Source organism: Borostomias antarcticus (genome assembly GCF_949987555.1).
Source record: "Borostomias antarcticus genome assembly, contig: scaffold_132, whole genome shotgun sequence".
NCBI lineage: Eukaryota > Metazoa > Chordata > Actinopteri > Stomiiformes > Stomiidae > Borostomias > Borostomias antarcticus.
Genome location: NW_028175733.1, coordinates 220,404 through 240,829, shown reverse-complemented (window position 1 = coordinate 240,829; position 20,426 = coordinate 220,404). Strand labels below are relative to the sequence as shown.

At 47.1% G+C, this 20,426-nt stretch overlaps 3 protein-coding genes across 3 annotated transcripts in view; all 3 read right to left on the bottom strand.

Moving 5' to 3' along the window:
- The window catches only part of iffo1a (intermediate filament family orphan 1a), a gene marked incomplete at both ends in the record, with an annotated part of 17,145 nt that extends 13,219 nt beyond the window's left edge, over positions 1-3,926 (bottom strand). Inside the window, one exon of the mRNA XM_084463123.1 lies at positions 2,950-3,926. Coding sequence (XP_084319249.1) covers positions 2,950-3,926 — 977 coding nt within the window. The remainder of the gene's footprint in view (positions 1-2,949) is intronic.
- A 1,014-nt stretch (positions 3,927-4,940) lies between these two features.
- Positions 4,941-11,677, bottom strand: LOC311329245 (glyceraldehyde-3-phosphate dehydrogenase-like; the record flags this gene model as incomplete). The annotated part of the gene is made up of 11 exons (XM_084463119.1): positions 4,941-5,068; positions 5,269-5,366; positions 5,540-5,623; positions 5,798-5,876; positions 7,126-7,277; positions 7,656-7,737; positions 8,333-8,448; positions 9,072-9,162; positions 9,341-9,450; positions 9,565-9,664; positions 11,655-11,677. 11 exons carry the CDS (start codon positions 11,675-11,677, stop codon positions 4,999-5,001), a joined length of 1,005 nt encoding a protein of 334 aa, XP_084319245.1. The 3' UTR covers positions 4,941-4,998.
- Positions 11,678-14,404: 2,727 nt separating this feature from the next.
- LOC311329244 (inhibitor of growth protein 4-like) overlaps positions 14,405-20,426 on the bottom strand; it is a 30,703-nt gene continuing 24,681 nt past the window's right edge. Inside the window, exons 4-8 of the mRNA XM_084463118.1 lie at positions 19,246-19,363; positions 18,796-18,907; positions 17,672-17,816; positions 14,993-15,054; positions 14,405-14,488 (exon numbers count right to left, since the gene is read on the bottom strand). Coding sequence (XP_084319244.1) covers positions 14,449-14,488; positions 14,993-15,054; positions 17,672-17,816; positions 18,796-18,907; positions 19,246-19,363 — 477 coding nt within the window. The 3' untranslated portion in view covers positions 14,405-14,448. The remainder of the gene's footprint in view (positions 14,489-14,992; positions 15,055-17,671; positions 17,817-18,795; positions 18,908-19,245; positions 19,364-20,426) is intronic.

The following is a 20,426-nucleotide window of genomic DNA, read 5'->3' as shown; positions in this document are numbered from 1 at the left end:
TCTTGAGGGGCTCAGATGAGCATGCATAGAAGGTGGACGTCCGTCAGCCTGATGTCTTCACAGGTTTCACAACACAGCCATAAACAGATACATTACCAACCCTTCCAGCCAATGAGTCAGATTCAATATGTCATCATCTGCTTTTAACATGCAGGCATCATCATTATCATCATCATCATCCATCCATGATGATCCATGATCCATGATGATGAAGAAGAAGAGGAAGATGAGGATGATGAAGAGAACATCATCCTCATCTTCCTCTTCATCATCATCATCATCACCGCACCTTCTTTAATAGGCTGCCTGAGTTCAATAGGCTAAATGGAACCAGTAGACACCATGCAGCCCTATGGAGGACATGTGAGCTGCTCCACTGTTACACAACTGAGACATGCACACCTGCAGTAGGCCTACAGTAACATCATCCATTTACAACACAGTAGTAGCCTACAGTAACATCATCCATCTACAACACAGTAGTAGCCTACAGTAACATCATCCATTTACAACACAGTAGTAGCCTACAGTAACATCATCCATTTACAACACAGTAGTAGCCTACAGTAACATCATCCATTTACAACACAGTAGTAGCCTACAGTAACATCATCCATCTACAACACAGTAGTAGCCTACAGTAACATCATCCCTTTACAACACAGTAGTAGCCTACAGTAACATCATCCATTTACAACACAGTAGTAGCCTACAGTAACATCATCCATTTACAACACAGTAGTAGCCTACAGTAACATCATCCATCTACAACACAGTAGTAGCCTACAGTAACATCATCCATTTACAACACAGTAGTAGCCTACAGTAACATCATCCATTTACAACACAGTAGTAGCCTACAGTAACATCAACCATTTACAACACAGTAGTAGCCTACAGTAACATCATCCATTTACAACACAGTAGTAGCCTACAGTAACATCATCCATCCAAAACACAGTAGCCTACAGTAACATCATCCATCTACAACACAGTAGTAGCCTACAGTAACATCATCCATCTACAACACAGTAGTAGCCTACAGTAACATCATCCATTTACAACACAGTAGTAGCCTACAGTAACATCATCCATTTACAACACAGTAGTAGCCTACAGTAACATCATCCATCCACAACACAGTAGTAGCCTACAGTAACATCATCCATTTACAACACAGTAGTAGCCTACAGTAACATCATCCATCTACAACACAGTAGTAGCCTACAGTAACATCATCCGTCTACAACACAGTAGTAGCCTACAGTAACATCATCCGTCTATAACCACAGCATGCTGTGTCAACCTGCATTATCAACCTGCCGTCCATCTATAGGGGTTCCCAGCCCTTCTTCCCCAGAGCCCCCCTAACTTACACCTGATGGAATTAAGTTAGGGGACAATTAAGTGCTTCGCCAGTGCAGTAACATTAATGTTGACATGATTCATAGTCTCTGATTAATTAATGTTGAATTTATATGGTAGTGTCCCTTCATCAGATATAATCATGTATTTTGTTTTTGCTGTGTTGTTGTGTGACATGGTGAAAACATGATTCTTTGACAAATATATGTCCAGCTAATATTAAGGCCTCCAATTGTTTGCGACCCCCCCCTGGGCCCGGACCCCAGGTTGTAGAACACTGATCTACTGTATAACACAGACCTACAACACAGACCTACAGTATGTAGTAACACCATCAGTAACACCATCCATCTATAACACAGATTATGTAGTAGCCTACAGTAATATCATCCATCTATAACACAAACCTAGGTAGTAACCTAAAGCAATATCATCCATCTATAACACAAACCTAGGTAGTAACCTAAAGCAATATCATCCATCTATAACACAGACCTAGGTAGTAACCTACAGTAACATCATCCGTCTATAACACAAACCTAGGTACATTAATATCATCCATCTATAGCACAGGCCTAGTAGCCTACATTAATATGATTATCTATAACACAGGCCTATGAGGTAGCCTACAGTAACATCATCCGCCTCTAACAACAGCATATCAACCTGCCAAAGACAATGATGGTGCTCTTCTACACCTCCATCATTGAGTCCATCCTCACCTCCTCCATCACCACCTGGTACTCTGCCGCTACAGCCAAAGACAAGGCCAGACTGCAGCGCGTCATCCACTCCGCTGGGAGGGTGATCACAAGAAGTTCTTGCCGCATCGCATCGTAGGTTTATGGGTAGGCCTGTCTTTGGACAGTATCCACATAAACGGGAAACCACAACTGCAAAGCAAATAGGCCCCAGGCTAGAAACAGGCTAGAAGGATTGTGGCCGACCCCTCTTTGAACCCCTCCCCTCCAGCAGGAGGCTGTCTCCCACCCCATCATCTCTTTGAACCCCTCCCCTCCAGCAGGAGGCTGTCTCCCACCCCATCATCTCTTTAAACCCCTCCCCTCCAGCAGGAGGCTGTCTCCCACCCCATCATCTCTTTAAACCCCTCCCCTCAGGAGGCTGTGGTCCATCAGGACCTCATGCCACAAAAGCAGCTTCTTCCCCATGGCAACCAACCTCATCAATAAGGCCTGTGTCCCCCTCTGACTCCCCCCTTTTGCACTACTGGCACTGACCGCTGAGCGTACTGTATATAGGCCCGCACTGCACACATATCACAACAGCTACACATTGTATATATATATAACATTGCACACACATTAACACTCTGTACACATACTGTATGTACACTCACCACACACCATTTTGAATATTGTCTTGTCCTTGTGCCCTATCTCATGTTGTCTCCATCAGTGCTATGCACCAATTGACCAAAACAAATGTGTAAAAACTAGCTGGCAAATAAAACTGATTCTATAACATTGGCCTATGTAGTAGCCTGTAACATAATCTGTCTATAACACAGGCCTAGATGTAGCCTACCGTCTAGAACACAGCAGCCTAATTATCCTCCATCCTCACCTGCGTTTGTACTCATCCCTCTCCCGCTTCACTTTGGCCAGCACGTTGTACAGGGCTCGTATCTCTGGGGTGATGGTGTCTATCTGCACCCCCACCCCGTCAGAGTGCTCCCAGGACACACCCGGGCCCGGGCCCGTTACGCGCGACTCCCGTCCCGTGCCAAACCGGCGGGCGTGGTTGTAAGACCAGATGGTCCCGGGCAAGAAGCGGGGAGGCGGGTTTCCGGACATCCCGGTCCCAGAACTGACGTATTTCTCGTTAATGTTGGAGATTCTGCATGAGTCAGTTGGAGTGATCGGACTGACGGGGATGCTCGAGGTGAGGTTCGAATTGGAATCGGTTACAGTGAGGTTGGGATTTGAGTTACCAAGCATCGATTTGGTGTTGGATTCGAAGGAGAGGGATGTAGGCCTGTTGAGGGCGGGGGAGAGCAGGCCGCCGGGCATGTATGCAGGGTTATTGGCGTTATGAAGAGGGATGTGGCCGGGCCTAAGCGGGATGGGCCCAATAAAACCAGTCTGTACCCCGATATCTTTGGTCAACGGCTTCTTCACTTGTGTTTCTCCCCCGTTATCATCCTTGTTCTCCAGAGCCAGTTGAAGCTGTTTCTCCAATGCTTTATTCCGACGCTCCAACTCATGAACTTTGGCCAAAAAGCAACGGAAGCGCAAATTTAAGGTTTTCAGGACGCTAATGTTGGAGCCCAAGTCGTTGCGCAGGGCCATCGCGGCTGGGGGCGGAGGCGCGCGGTGATACGGGAGCGCACTGAAGTCCAGCCCAGATATCCCGTCCTGGCCGAACCCGGTGTGCTCACCGAACATGTACCCCGGGTCAGGTGCACCGTAGGAGTCCAGGCCTCCAGTCGGGGAGTCTGGCTGGCTCATCTGGTTGTGCTGCTGCTGCATCAGGAACGCGTTCTCTCCCAGTAGCGGATTCATGCTGGAGTAAGAAAATCTAAAATGCTCGAAATCCGGCATGAAAAGCGACTTCTTTGTTTAGCCGGGAAGCTAATTCCGTATGCAGATAATTTTTGCTATGCAAAAACCCTGTTTTAATCACCCTTGAGAGACTTGCGTTGCGACTAAGAAATAACTAAAAATCGAATCTGCTCTGACAAAAATGCTCCATTGAAGAGCAACCGATATTCAAGAGCTTAGAATAAAATGTGTGATGAGAAAAAAATATCTTGCGTTGAGCTACACCTAGGTGACCGAGGCACATCTACTAACTTTGGAGTGGTTCTGCCAAGCTGGAGGCGCAGTCCACAGCCAGCCAGAAATAAACAAGTGACCCTGACTGCGGCTTTCAACTACCGTCGTACCCGCAGTAGATGCGCAAGGCAAAATACAATTTAGGCTACGCTTAAGGACCTACAACTCCTCTTCATACTTATTTTCTATAAAAGTACCCTTGCCAATAAACTAACCCAAACACAAGTAAGAGATTATCTGGAAACATTTCTAGACTCCATGTGTTTTACGATTGGCTCAACATCAAGGAGACGTCAGACCATAATAACGTTGGCTGCCCCATTGCCTGAAAGTTCATTCTCATTTTTGCAACAACCTCAATGGATGAACTTGAAGCATGCTGCCACCGTTATGCCTGACTAATGTTCACAGCTGTTCTCTGGGATAGTAAAACAACCTCCCTTGGGTCTGAAACATGAATATTGAATGGATACCAGGGTGATAAAGTAGTGATGTCAAAGAATATTGTTCACCCGTTTCCCTTCAAAACACTGGAAGAATGAAAAGCGACGAAAGTGTTCACAAACGGAGGACTTTTATTGTGAAGAGGAACTGTAATGTAGCCACAGAGGTGCAATCAAGGCGCAGCACACCAGAGGTGAACAGAAACCATCTGTAGGAAGAGTTAAAGCCACTGTAGTCAGTACTCCGCGTTGTGCAGAACAGACGTGACTTATTGTTTTCATTGTAAAAACGTTCCAACAAATTTCACTATAGGTTCTCCGGAGAGACTGATGGACTGTGGCGTCCTGGGCGGGAGAAGGATAAGGTCATAGGTCAATGGGAGGTCACCAAGATCTTATTCCTTGGAGGCCATGTGCACAAGGAGGTCGCAGATGCGGTTGCTGTAGCCAAACTCGTTGTCATACCTGGGGAGTGAGAAAGGAGGCTTTAGTGAAAAGGACAAAACTGGGAGGGCGGTTTCTAAAGCTTTTCAATGACGGTTTCCCCTGCACTGTCTATAAAGGCCCACACAGTTGATCTGGAGGCATGATCAGCTGCCATATGCTCCAAGATAGGGGTTCATGTTGGAGGTAAAGCTGTTGAGTGTTTTGTCCGATCTACGCACCATGAGACCAGCTTGACGAAGTGATCGTTGAGGGCGATGCCAGCACTGGCGTCGAAGATGGAGGAGTGGGTGTCACCGTTGAAGTCTGTGGACACGACCTGAGGAGGGGAACGGAGGGGTTTCAGGTCTCAGGCTCTGGTCACATTAGCCGCCACTACCCCCCAGTGGCTGAGCTCAGATACTACATCCCATGATCTTGGAACACCCAGAACAAGGAAGTAGGGAGACTCACCCAGGACCAGAAATGAGGAGGGGGAGGAGAGGTGCTTACCTGGTCCTCTGTGTATCCCAGAATTCCCTTCATGGGTCCCATACTGGCGGCCTTGATTGCCTTCTTGATGTCCTCATAATTGGCCTGCAGAGTGGAGGTCAATGTTGACAGAAGATACATGACAATGACACATGCTATACCAATAGGGATAAGATACAGAGTATATAAACAGGACACAGTAATGAAAAAGGAGACATTCTCTTTTTAAAAGAAGGATTGATGGCGTCAAGGAGGCTGGGGGGAATGTGGGAGACTTACGGTCTTGGCCAGGCGAACGGTCAGGTCAACCACAGACACATTGGGGGTGGGGACACGGAAGGCCATGCCAGTTAGCTTTCTGTGGGGGGGAGGGGGGGCACAGTAAGATGGTTAGAGACCTGTGAAGGATGATCCGGGCACTCGAGGAGGGTAGATGATAAAAAGCCTTTATTAATACATGTCTCATAGGTTAAAAAAGTCTGGATAAAGGACTTCCGTGTGGGGCGATATTCAAGGACTTGGGGGTGGGGCCACCTGCTGGTGGAATCTTGGGACATTGTTTGCACTGTTGGAATCTTGGGACATTGTTTGCACTGTTGGACTTCTGGGACATTGCCCCTGCTGGTGGGAGTTGGATTGTGTTTCAGTTGTTGCCGGGTGTGGGTCAGAATATATGTATGAAACGTGTGCCATGGTGTTTGTGTTATTCTTTATAAGCTTGCTGAGGGTTCATGTGAAGTACATACATGCATCCTGTGTAATAGCCTGGGACTCAGACAAACTATAAATATTGCCAGGGTTCCCCTGCCCTGGCTGGCGCCCAACCAATCACGTTTGAGGAACAGACCGTTACAACATGTTTCCACCTAAACCATCTTCATCATGTCCTGATGACATGATGCCTAAAGGCTTTTTATCATCTACCCTCCTAGTGTCAGGATCATCCTTCTTTTCTGATATTGATTTTCCTCGCCATCCTAGAGCACCACGGTGACTACTTTTTTACTTCCCGCTGAGCACCTGATTGATTCCTTTGTTTTCCTATCCCAAACCCTAAATAACCCTGAAGGTTTCTGAAGCCAGGTCGTCAACAACACAAACCAAAATGGTGGGATTCTTAATCTTAATTCATGATTCGTCGCTCGACACTTTTGACGCTGTCGCTCGACAGATGTGACGTCTTTAGAGACACTTTTTAGTCTCTCACTGACGGCTGTCACACACCTACAGAACTCGTCACATATCGTTGCGCAACTGTGATTGGATAGCTAGATAAAAGGTACATTCATTGCCATCGATATGCTTGTTTCACTTTCTTGTCTTGGTTTTGGCTGTAGCAAGGCAAACTAAAGCATAGCGATTCCTCTGTCACATTTAAATCGCTAAAACAGCATGCTGCCTGGTTGGCAAGCTAAGCTAAAGTTAAAACCAAGCTACCTAGCTATTATACTGTGCATTGTAGTCATTTAGCAGACACTTTTATCCGCAGCGACTTACAATAAGTATGTTTGTCTGGAGTAAGTGCACCAACAACAGTTTAAGAGTGATTCCCCCTGCCTTAACAAACCCTTATCCATAACAACCATGGTGGAGCCTTGACTACGTACCCGCTCAGCGCGGGAATGACCTTGGTCACGGCTTTGGCGGCTCCGGTGGAGGCAGGGATGATGTTCTGGGCGGCGCCCCGACCGTCTCTCCACTGCTTACCGGAGGGTCCATCCACAGTCTTCTGTGTGGCTGTGGTGGAGTGGACTGTGCTCTGGAGCAGAGGATGAGGAGACAGGATGAAGAGAGGATAGGAACAGATGACACATTCTTCATGAACCTGATGAACTACACATGCTTCATGAACCTGATGAACTACACATGCTTCATGAACCTGATGAACTACATGCTTCATTAACCTGATGAACTACACATTTCATGAGATTTCGTCAAGTTCTGCAAGATAACCACAATGATGATCGCTCACTGGTGTGGATGTCATAGCCAGAATCATTGAGCCCCAGTTGCCTTTACAGTTGAGCCATTTTCACCAACATAGTCCCAGAGGAAATGCAGTTTACAGTCCATAGTATTCTCAATATTCTGCGTTTGTCCCAGACCCCACCCCCTCGTGAGCCCAGGACGTTCTCACCATGAGTCCCTCGACGATGGTGAAGTTGTCATTGATGACCTTGGCGAGGGGAGCCAGGCAGTTGGTAGTGCAGGAAGCATTGCTGTGGAGACAGTGACATCACTGTAAATATAATATAATATATATACCATCCCTAAATAAAGGGAAGGCCCACTGGTATGAAACCTAACAACAACATTAAAGGGTTAATTTCTTGTTTGCAGGTGCCTTTGTGGGAATGGTGTAAGCTCGTCCAGTAGTACTTTTTAGTACAATTTGCTAAACAAGCTGATGGGGAGGGTTAGGGTTAGGGGGGTTAAGGTAAGGGTTAGAGGTAACCATTTTATATGACCTTTTAAAATGTGTTTCTTGCACTTGATGCTTTAGGGTAATGTCTCATGTAAAGCACTTTGAATTGCCTTGTTAGCTGAAATGTGCTACAAATAAACCTGCCTTGCCTTACAACCCTAACCCTAACCCTCAGAAGCCCCGATTCACACCTGCACCGCTGGGGTCAACAGGGGTCATGCATCTCTACGTCTGTGGGGTCTCCACTTATACATGCTGAGCTCCCGCTAGCCCTAACCCTAACCCTAGCCTTCACCCCCTCTGACTACATGGTATTCGTTCCCCCTCATAAAATAATACATACTGTGCGTTTAGGGGGAAGGTTCCAGGAAGGGGCAGTCCTTCCTTACCTGACAATCTGCATGGAGTTGTTGTATTTGTCCTGGTTCACGCCCATCACGAACATGGGTGCGTCAGCGCTGGGAGCAGAGATGACCACCCTCTTGGCGCCGCCCTTCAGGTGAGCCTGTAGGGGGGTGGGGTTTAGGTCAGAGGTCAAAGAATGCAAGGTCATGCAGCAGGAAATGACACTGACTGGACTTGAACTGGAAAAAAGGCCACCTCAAAGACTTGCGTAAAGCACAATTTAATCCTAAAATAGATGCTAAAATCAAAAGTGTGCTACAGGAGGCATATAAAATGTTCTGTATAATCATACTAATTTGGTAGAATGGAATCAGTCAATAAATCTCTTCTGTCCCATCTAGGAATTTGCTGTTTAGCCAGTAAAATAGGAGATGGATTGAGCCCTGCAGTGAGGTAGTGAAATAGGAGATGGATTGAGCCCTGCAGTGAGGTAGTGAAATAGGAGATGGATTGAGCCCTGCAGTGAGGTAGTGAAATAGGAGATGGATTGAGCCCTGCAGTGAGGTAGTGAAATAGGAGATGAATTGAGCCCTGCAGTGAGGTAGTGAAATAGGAGATGGATTGAGCCCTGCAGTGAGGTAGTGAAATAGGAGATGGATTGAGCCCTGCAGTGAGGTAGTGAAATAGGAGATGGATTGAGCCCTGCAGTGAGGTAGTGAAATAGGAGATGGATTGAGCCCTGCAGTGAGGTAGTGCAGGCCTGGCCTGGGCAGACACACTTACAGAGGCCTTCTCAATGGTGGTGAACATGCCGGTGGACTCAACAACATATTCAGCTCCAGCCTCACCCCACTTGATGTTGGCAGGGTCCCTCCTAGTGGGCAGAGATTAGAGGTCAGAGGTCAGATCACACCTTTCATCTCCACAGTGCCAAAACGATTCTGTTGGCTGCATGGAGCCCGGCACACTCATACACAATTTGACTGAGAGGGTGTTAAGATACTATTTAAATCCTAAGCAACCCCAGGTGGTGTGTGTGTGTGTGTACTCACTCGTGGAAGACGGTGATGGACATTTTGCCGATGATCAGCTTGCCTCCCTGGGCCTTCACCTCTCCGTGTCTCCAGGTGCCGTGGGTGGAGTCGTACTTGAACATGTACACCTGGGAGGGGCCACAGGAGAGGAACAGCACGGCATTGCTAGACGTCTCAATACACATCTCTCCGCCTACATATATGTTTTTCAATACATCTTTCATGCACCTTGCAGTTCTCACCATGTATTCCAGGCTGATGAAGGGGTCGTTGATGGCGACGACGTTCAACTTGGCACCCTGGACAGCAGCACGGGTTACCAGACGTCCGATACGCCCAAATCTGTGTGTGTGTGTGTGGGGGGGGGGCAGTATTAGTTAACTAGAGCAGCAATACTCCTAGAACAGCAATAGATCTCTATTCCAATAGCACTAAACGTACGACAGTGCATCTACATAATCACACCCTCCAATCCCGACAACGGCAATATCCTCCCAGCATATCAACAGTAGCTGTTGTGTGACATCCTGTATATCTCTGATATCTCTATGATGTTGCTATATTCCTCTCTCGCCAGCAGAGGGCAGCCCTCCTACCCCACCCCACCACACCAGCTAAGACTGCCCTACAAGGACTGACAATCTTGACTGAAACAGTACTTAACATTTGCTGCCTATAGCCTCTGTGTAAGCCTAATATGGAGGCAGTCAGCTAAGCCTAATATGGAGGCAGTCAGCTAAGCCTAATATGGAGGCAGTCAGCTAAGCCTAATATGGAGGCAGTCAGCTAAGCCTAATATGGAGGCAGTCAGATAAGACTAATATGGAGGCAGTCAGCTAAGCCTAATATGGAGGCAGTCAGCTAAGCCTGGAGAGTGCAAGCGGACGACAGGTCAGCCAAAAGAGGAAGAGACAACAGCTTCATGCCACCAACAGTCTTCAGTCAACCATAAACCAACACACAACAGTTGCATTTTCAGGAAATTCGATCCTAGTCAGTCAAGTTGCACAAATCTTAATTGACACCAAACTTTAAAAAGTGTACATAGTAGTTTCATAATTTAAATGGTCTGTAGCCTACATCCTGTTGTATCTGAATGTCCAGTTACACAGTCCAACTTCCTTATCATGGTTCCTTTAGGACCTAAAGTTTAGGTAGAATGAATCATATCAATGTCTGGACCGCAAATATGGAACGTGAGATTATTGGACCCACAACTTTGTAAGAGTTGTAAATTCCCTTCAGATTACCACAGCCTTGTGCCCCCTTGTGTACACAATCTAGGCCTAATGTAATCCTAATCTACAATAGGCCTAATCTTCAATATGCAGGCTGTTGAGTTCACAATAGCATTCTGTCAATAACGCATGAAATAAGACAAAGCAAACTACACAACAGAGCCAGTCAGCCTGTTCTAATATCTGGTCAATGATAAACATTTGCTTGACATTGGCCAATCAGATAAAGACCAGACATCAGACATTGGCCAATCAAGTATAGACCAACAGATAATGGTCTGTAAAGCAAAAGGGATGCATCATGAGCACTGCTCATTGGTTCCAGACGAGAGCAATAGAGCAAGGAAATTATTTCAAATAGTATTTCAACCAGGAGTGGATCGTCCCTTCTCCAAGCTACAGTGCTTCATGTTTCAAATGGGCATCCATCTCCTCTGGTTATGCTTGGAAAAGCATAGGTAACACCTACAGTAGCCCTACCCCCCAAATATCAGGGTCACAGAGCTCCCCAAAACAACATCTCTGAGATCTCTGACCACTGCTGGGAATGTTGGAATGTTATAAATGTTAGTCTATTTACACGTTAGTATAAATAGAGATGGAGAGAATAAAGGAATGTGTTAGCTGAGGAAAAAAGAGATAGAGGGGTGACCATCTTGCAGGGATGGAGGAGAGACTACAGGAGCTATTAATAACATGACGATGGATGAGGCCCTAACCCTAACCCTAACATGACGATGGATGAGGCCCTAACCCTATTAATAACATGACGATGGATGAGGCCCTAACCCTTACCCTACTAATAACATGACGATGGATGAGGCCCGGACACCAGGAGCAAGGGGAGCAGCAGGCAGCCATGAGGAGAGCTGTCAGCCACTTTAACCCTAACCCTCAACATGGTCTCAACTACAGTCCATCCTGAGACTTGGCAGTCTGTACCTCCTCTGCTGACCTCTAGTTCAACAAGCATATCCCTAACCCTAACCCTGTATGAACCATATCCCTAACCCTAACCCTGTATGAAGATGAATCACAAGCATGAGAGTAAAGAGATGTAAAATAATAATAATATTAATAATAATAATACATACCCATTGACTCCAATATTCACCATGGTGGTTGTTATGGTTTTAGTCCTCACTGAAAATAGGGAAATTAGGAAAATACATTTTTAAAACTCACCCCAATATTCCCAACTAAGCTAATGAAAGTTGTATCTGACCCTAACCCGGGAAACAGACAACAAACCATCATCACATTTTAGAGGAATGATTCAATTACAAGTACAATAGTGCCAATAACCTAGGCCTATACAGATACAAATTAAACTTTGAAGGCATTAAATAGCTTGATAGAAAGTTCAGAAAAGTACCGTTTATGATGGTCTGTTCTGTTAATCCACCTGGTTTAAAGGGAGAGCGGGGACAAGCAGAGATGCAACCACATTTTAACTTCACCATGAGCCTTCAGACACGCCCCCACGGTCACACCCTGTGGACGCCCATTCAAACGGCAAGGTCGTTGTTGCTTGTCCATCCAGACATTTCTATATAGCCTAGAATGAAATCAGTGCAAGAGGAACCTACATGTAATTGCAACTGTATTGGGCAGTCTGGCTTGCTTATAGGCCCCCAATAACTTCTGATTTGAGTGACCTTAAAACAAGTCAAATGTAATGTTTAGAAGGCTATTCTTTTAGCGTGAAAGGGTGGGCTACTTCAATCATTTAGTTCAGAGACAGTTTATTTAGTAACTTTAGTTCAGCTATAATATTCAGATTATAATGACCATCAGAGCAGATTTCTATGAGTGAGATAACACACACGTGTTCGCTGGACCTGTCCATAGGAAATTCAATTATCCGTGGTTGTCAGGAGTTTTGAGATGGCCCCGTTGAATAAGTTTGTTGGATTGTTTTTTTATTCAGACAAGTTATATTTTGCAAGACCAAAAGCAGGAAAGAGGAATAAGAACACAATGATTCCATACATTGTTTTTGGAGGCTTTATTCATCAATAAGTGAAGACACCAAAAACTAGACAGTCTACAGTAAAAAACAATACTGTCATCAATACAGAACTGAAGTTACAGTTAGAATGCAAAATAATGGAAACAAAATTAATTCCTCATAATTTCTTCCCTTAAAAATCAAACTATGTATTTTACAAAGTACTGGTCTAATTGTGCGAAGTCACGTACCCGGCCAGACATTCTCAACTCTTGGTTCGAGTGTTGTCACAAGAGTATTTGCTCATGAAGAAACTTAAAGTTATAAAAACATTTCCTGGCTATATGCAGCAAGACGTTATGGTTGTAATATGAATCAAGCCTTATCGACCTGACCCTAACCCTATCGACCTGACCCTAACCCTAACCTTATCGACCTGTCTATGTGTATATAATATGAATCAAGCCTTATCGACCTGTCATTGTTCCCTCTTGTCACTGGGTGCGGCTGGCAGCTCAGGAATCCCATCCTTGGTGATAACTGAGGCTTTGTGCAAATAACCTGCGACCACAGAGGGATTCTGTGCGTGCCGTGTGTGTGTGTGTGTCCTTGAGTGTGAGGATGTGTGTCAGAGATTGGGTTGAGACTGGTGTGTGGTGGTATACCACAGGGCTAGGTGTTACCTCAGTTGAGACTGGTGTGTGGTGGTATTCCACAGGGCTAGGTGTTACCTCAGTTGAGACTGGTGTGTGGTGGTATACCACAGGGCTAGGTGTTACCTGCTTCCAGTGAGACTGGTGTGTGGTGGTATACCACAGGGCTAGGTGTTACCTGCTTCCAGTGAGACTGGTGTGTGGTGGTATTCCACAGGGCTAGGTGTTACCTGCTTCCAGTGAGACTGGTGTGTGGTGGTATACCACAGGGCTAGGTGTTACCTGCTTCCAGTGAGACTGGTGTGTGGTGGTATACCACAGGGCTAGGTGTTACCTGCTTCCAGTGAGACTGGTGTGTGGTGGTATTCCACAGGGCTAGGTGTTACCTGCTTCCAGTGAGACTGGTGTGTGGTGGTATACCACAGGGCTAGGTGTTACCTCAGTTGAGACTGGTGTGTGGTGGTATACCACAGGGCTAGGTGTTACCTGCTTCCAGTGAGACTGGTGTGTGGTGGTATACCACAGGGCTAGGTGTTACCTGCTTCCAGTGGACTCCTTTTACAGTTGTTCTGGATTATATACAGCAGAAGATTTCAAATGATCTGCTTGATCTCGTCTGTTCTAGATCTGATCTGCTTGATCTCGTCTGTTCTAGAAAGCCAGAACAGATATGCAAATAGCCTGTGAGAGCATTAGGAGTAAAAACAGCACATGAACCTCTTCTGCCCTGTAGATGAGGGCTGAGCTCATAAGCGCTGGTCTGGTCAATGTTATAATGAGTCCCTTTGGTTCTTAATAAGAGATTGGGTCAATAGTAACTGTCTCATCTGTGTGATTCTGACACTTCTGATGTAACATTTGGAAAACTCTTCTGACTGGAAGAGCCATATCTGAATTGTAGTTTGGGGGTGAACAGAGCTTTATATTCAGCATAAAAGGCAAGGCAAAACGAAGATTAAAAACTTGAATGTAAATGTGTACATAATCTAGGACCGTAACTATACCTTTGTCATCCCTCCATCCATCCATCCATCCATCCATCATGTCTTTAGTTTTTACAAAGGCAGGTATATAGGCCTCCATGGTGTCAGAAGAGAGAGATCCCATATTGCTGAGAGAAGGTGTCTCCATAGGGCCTGGCTATTAGCATCTATGGAAGCAAGTGGACACCCACAGACTGGCTCTCTGCTGCCTGGCTGACTCTACCCCCCCTGGCTGACTCTACCCCCCCCCCCCCCCCGGGACCCTGTCTCTGACCCTGACCAGCACCCCGTCTCTCTTGGGTCACTTCTTCTTCCTCTCCTGAGTACACCGCGGGCAGTACCTGGGAGGAAAGGAGACAGAGAGAGAGGGACAGGAGAGATGGAGAGAAAGAAAGATGGAGAGAGGGAAGGATGCATAGAGAGAGGGACAGGAGAGATGGAGAGGGACAGGAGAGATGGAGAGAGAGAGATGGAGAGGGACAGAAGAGATGGAGTGAGAGAGATAAGGAGAAAGAGAGAGAAGGAGAGGGAGGGATGGAGAAAAAGATAGAGGAAAAGATGGAGAGAGAGAGAGAGAAAGCAATGGAGAAAGAGAGAGATGTAGATAGAAAAAGAGATAGTGAGAGAGAGAGAGAAGGCCACAACATCAATAGTTTACAGCAATTCTTAAATCAAATAGCTTTAAATGTCCTGGATTGAGTGCATGGATATACTTTGAGTGGATCTCCATAAATCTGTAATAAAACACTATTACAGAAAAAACAGGGAATAATCTGCATGTGTGTGTTGTTGTATAATATAAGGGAGAAAAGGCCACATTTCCCAGAGTCCACTCTCTGACTCACCATTTTCCTCTGGGTTTGGTTGTCAGGCCCACACAGGCAAAATGGAACCACTCGATGGAGCACTGCAATGACACACATGGGTCAGTGACTAAGAGGGAAAGATGAGGACTTTCATGGTTCTGGCCTGGCCCCGAGTGGTCAAACAGTATATTGTAGGACCATTGGCCACTTGAGAAAGAGAAAGTTCAGAATCGCATACTTCTACTTTTTACTACCAGTATGTACAACAGCTGCCCTTAGAAAGTACGTACTTTGCACACAGTATGCATACAATTGCGACATACCACTTTGTCATAACATTGCGCCTTGTAATTTGCCCACATCCGTCGTAGTCCATAAAGTGACATTCGTCCACAGCTGTTGCAACTTGCACATGTTAGTTTTTGGCACACTATATAGTATAGAGGCGCGCGATTCGGAACACAGCTAAAGTGTTTATTTGTCATACAGTGCAAACACAGCACACTGTGTGTGTAAGGACTAGAATGGACACACACACACACACACGACATGCAGAAGCTCCACCGATGAAATGTTTCTCTGCTTTCAATCCATCCGTGCAGTCCTTCCTCCACGGGCAGCAGTAGGCTGCGTGCATGGACCACACCAAGGGACCACGCCCGGGGACCACGCCCGGGGACCACGCCCGGGGACCACGCCAAGGGACCACACCAAGGGACCACGCCAAGGGACCACGCCAAGGGACCACGCCCGGGGACCACGCCCGGGGACCACGCCAAGGGACCACGCCAAGGGACCACACCAAGGGACCACGCCAAGGGACCACGCCCAGGGACCACGCCCGGGGACCACGCCCGGGGACCACGCCAAGGGACCACACCAAGGGACCACGCCAAGGGACCACGCCAAGGGACCACGCCCGGGGACCACGCCAAGGGACCACGCCAAGGGACCACGCCAAGGGACCACGCCAAGGGACCACACCAAGGGACCACGCCAAGGGACCACACCAAGGGACCACACCAAGGGACCACGCCAAGGGACCACGCCAAGGGACCACGCCCGGGGACCACGCCCGGGGACCACGCCCGGGGACCACGCCAAGGGACCACGCCAAGGGACCACGCCCAGGGACCACACCCGGGGACCACGCCCGGGGACCACGCCCGGGGACCACGCCCGGGGACCACGCCCGGGGGCCACGCCCGGGGACCACGCCAAGGGACCACGCCAAGGGACCACGCCAAGGGACCACGCCCGGGGACCACACCCGGGGACCACGCCCGGGGACCACGCCAAGGGACCACGCCAAGGGACCACGCCAAGGGACCACGCCAAGGGACCACGCCCGGGGACCACGCCCGGGGACCACGCCCGGGGGCCACGCCCGGGGGCCACACCCGGGGACCAAGTCCAAGCGCTCAGGCCAGGTCCTGGTCAGGGACAGGACTGAAGAGCATCTGTTCTTCTGCATGTTTTTCATATTGGGTTCTTGGGAGGAAACACTAACGAACACAGGGTGAATATACAAACTCCACATAGAAAGGCCCAGAGACCTTTTTGTTGTGAGGTGACAGTACTAAGTACTGCGCCACCGTGCTGCACATGAGCGATTTTGGGGTTCAGTTTTGCTCAAGGCACACTGCTGGGAGCTGGGATCGAACCGGGGACCTTCCGATCCCCAGCCAGCCGCTCTACCTCCCGAGCTACGTGCCAAGTAAGAAAGAAACATGTACATGATCTCAAGCGCGGAGCTTGACCTCATGTTGTCTGGAGATGCAGCAAACCCACATTCAAGTATCACTGTATGATTGAGGACTGTCAGCGTGGTCACAGCAGTTAAACCATCTCTCGGTGTGGCCCCATACAGATGGTCATTATATTATAATATAATATTAGGCCTATTATAGGTGTTTGTCGCGGTGATTGGCCGTTGTGTATCTTATATATGCCATTTATTGTCTTATTTCACATCCGTATGATTAAATGTGTGATAGGCTGTCATGATTCCATGCGCTAGGCCTATATGTAATTGCACAGCCACAAAAATAGTCAGCTTTGAATTGCGACTGTAGGCTAGAACATGAATGTTTATTTCAATTGCATGAATCGGATTTGAGGATGTAGGCTAATTGGTTTGGGATTTGCGACAGTAATATGTGTTTACTAATTTCTCTTTCCAGTTTTAGCCTACCCTTTTTATCAATAAAACAGCGTCATTATATTATTTCGGCCTTTTATCAGATAGGCTAAAATAGAACAAAACTTTTTGAAAATAAATATAGCCTCCTAAATAAAGTGTGAGAACTTACAACCTGCATAGGCTAATTTCCATTCGATATTAATGGGCCTATGCATTTTCGCCTCAAGCTCCATACCTCGATCGGGCTCCCTCTCGCTTGCCTATAGGCAGATTTATCTTACGGCTATTTTTTCATCGCATATACAGTAGCCTAAACATTAACGGAACAAAATGAATAGGCCTATTCGTTTTTTTATATGCAAAAGGAATCATAATATATGGAAATTTAATTTTTGCCTATTGTACGCCTAATACAATTAGGGGGAATTATTGTGTCCGGACATTATGACCGGAGAGATTTTAATATATCGGACTTCAACAGATTTTTCCGGACAAAAACCGGTAATTACCGGCTAACGGAAACCCTGGCCCCATACATATTAAACCCATGTACTCGTCCCTGTGTGAGGACTCACGTCAGTGTTGTCACAGCCGATCATCTCTCCGTAGGACACCTGGTGGCAGAGGCAGTATGTGGGCTCGTTGGGGTCCACTGGCATGTCCAGCACGTCGGACGGGTGAACGTTCCCGAAGTTCACCACAGGGGGCGGAAGCTCGGGCCTGAGGACAGAGGAAAGGTGTCAAGGAAAGGTGTCAAGGACATGAGATAGGCTGTTAAAACAATAGATAAGAGTACGAGAGGGACGGCAGATCTGAGGAGAGACGATGTTCAGGGTTAGGGTTAGAGAGACGATGTTCAGGGTTAGGGTTAGAGAGACGATGTTCAGGGTTAGGGTTAGAGAGACGATGTTCAGGGTTAGGGTTAGAGAGATGATGTTCAGGGTTAGGGTTAGGGTTAGAGAGACTATGTTCAGGGTTAGGGTTAGGGTTAGAGAGATGATGTTCAGGGTAAGGGTTAGAGAGATGATGTTCAGGGTTAGGGTTAGAGAGATGATGTTCAGGGTTAGGGTTAGAGAGATGATGTTCAGGGTTAGGGTTAGAGAGACGATGTTCAGAGTTAGGGTTAGAGAGATGATGTTCAGGGTTAGGGTTAGTGTTAGAGAGATGATGTTCAGGGTTAGTGTTAGAGAGATGATGTTCAGGGTTAGGGTTAGAGAGATGATGTTCAGGGTTAGTGTTAGAGAGATGATGTTCAGGGTTAGGGTTAGAGAGATGATGTTCAGGGTTAGGGTTAGAGAGATGATGTTCAGGGTTAGGGTTAGAGAGATGATGTTCAGGGTTAGGGTTAGAGAGATGATGTTCAGGGTTAGGGTTAGAGAGATGATGTTCAGGGTTAGGGTTAGAGAGATGATGTTCAGGGCAGAAAACCACAAGAGAAAGAAAGAAAACAAAGAGAGAGAGAGAGAGAGAGAGAGAGAGAGAGAGAGACAGACTACAGTGCAGTGGGACGATCAACATAGCAAATGATGAACAGGAGTAGGTACCAATGGAATAAAATAAAATAAAATACTGTTGAGTGTGGATTCCCAGACTGGGACGATTACAAAACAGAACATAAACAGAACAGAACATAAACATGGACATAACATTCAAAATGTTCACATAAAACCATAAATTGGACCATGATGAAGAGGCTTACGTTGGGGTGAGTTTGACTTTTTTCTGGGCACTCTTGGGGCTGCAGTCTTCGTCTGACTTGACCTTCGACCTGGACCTGGCCACCTTTTTCTCCTTAGGACCCCTCAGCTCACCTAAGAGAGGGGGAATTACTCTATGTAGTGTGGACGCATGATGGTGTGTGTGTGTGTGAGAGAGAGAGAGAGAGAGAAAGAGGGTGCGAAAGAGAGGGAGAAAGGGACTGTGAGAGAGACATGAAGGGGTGAGGGCACTCTGAGAGATAGAACAAAGTTGAGTCTGAGTGAAAGACAAAGTTAATGGATTTGTCTGGTTAAATAAAGATTAAATGAAGAGAAAGAAAAAGAGAGAGAGAGAGAGAGAGAGGGACAGAGAAAGAGACAGAGAGAAGAGAAAGGGTAATAGATAGATAGTAAGACAGGAAAACAAAGAGGCACCAAACAGAGAAACCTACTCTTGTCTCTTCCCTTGCTGGAGGCGGAGTCATAGTCAGTGCTCTCCATCTGCTTCTCCTTCAGGTCGGCCTCGAAGCGGGCCAGGTCCGTGTCCAGGCGCCGGATGTGCTTGTCCACCTGAGGGAGTCCAGCACAGTTCAGGGTTCCCTCTCTTTCCTACAGATCCTTCTCCAGGACATTTTCAGTGCTGATCTAGCTGGTATCGGTTAGGGTTAGGGTTATCCGCAGTACTCCATGTTCCTCTGTGCCCTATGGCTGCACGTGTCCTGATACTTCCCCTAGCTGCTTCCTGAACTGGGGGTCTTCGTTCCCCTCGCCCAGGGATCAGCAACCTTTACTATCGAGAGACATTTTTAGCCTGAAAATAAATACAAAATCTGACTGGAACCGCAAAACATGTGTCTTATAATGAAGGCAGTGTTTCTCCTAGATTTGTTTTCAGGCTTGGTGGTACGCACCCGAGGGGGGGTACACATTAAGGGGGGGGGGGGGGGTCTGAGGGAGGAAAATCCCTGCATGCTGGTGAATTTCTATGCAATCTGCTACTATCTAGCTAGTTAGCTAACTTGAATACCATCACAATCTTGTATTTTAGTAATACATTTATTTAGTTATTCATTTCCTTTTTTTTTTTTGTCGAAGCCAGGGAGCCACTGGAGAGGGACTAAAGCGTCTCCGGAGACACGGGTTGCAAACCCGTCCTAGCAGGTCCCCCCTGTCCTAGCAGGTCCCCCCTGTCCTAGCAGGTCCCTGACTGCAAACCCCTGTCCTAGCCAGTCCCTGTCCTAGCTAGTCCCTGTCCTAGCCAGTCCTAGCCAGTCCCTGTCCTAGCCAGTTCCTGAACCGGGGATCTTCTTTCCCCCAGCCAGTCCCTGAAACTTCTTTCCACTCGTTCTTGAACTTGCACTGTCATTCAACAAATCATGGCCTTGTATGGGAGTAGCACCATGCAAGACTGGAGGGCACTGCAGAGAGTGGTACGGTCAGCTGAACGCGTCACAGGGCCGTTCTCAAGGACATCTCAAAGACATCTACACAAAGCGGTGCAGAACCAGGGCCAGGAGAATCCTGAAGGATCCCAGCCACCCAGACAACAGCCTCTTCTCTCTGTGCAGGTCAGGGAGGAGGTACTGCATTCTCAAAAGTATAGTATTTCAGGGTCTATTCAGTGTTTCCCCCG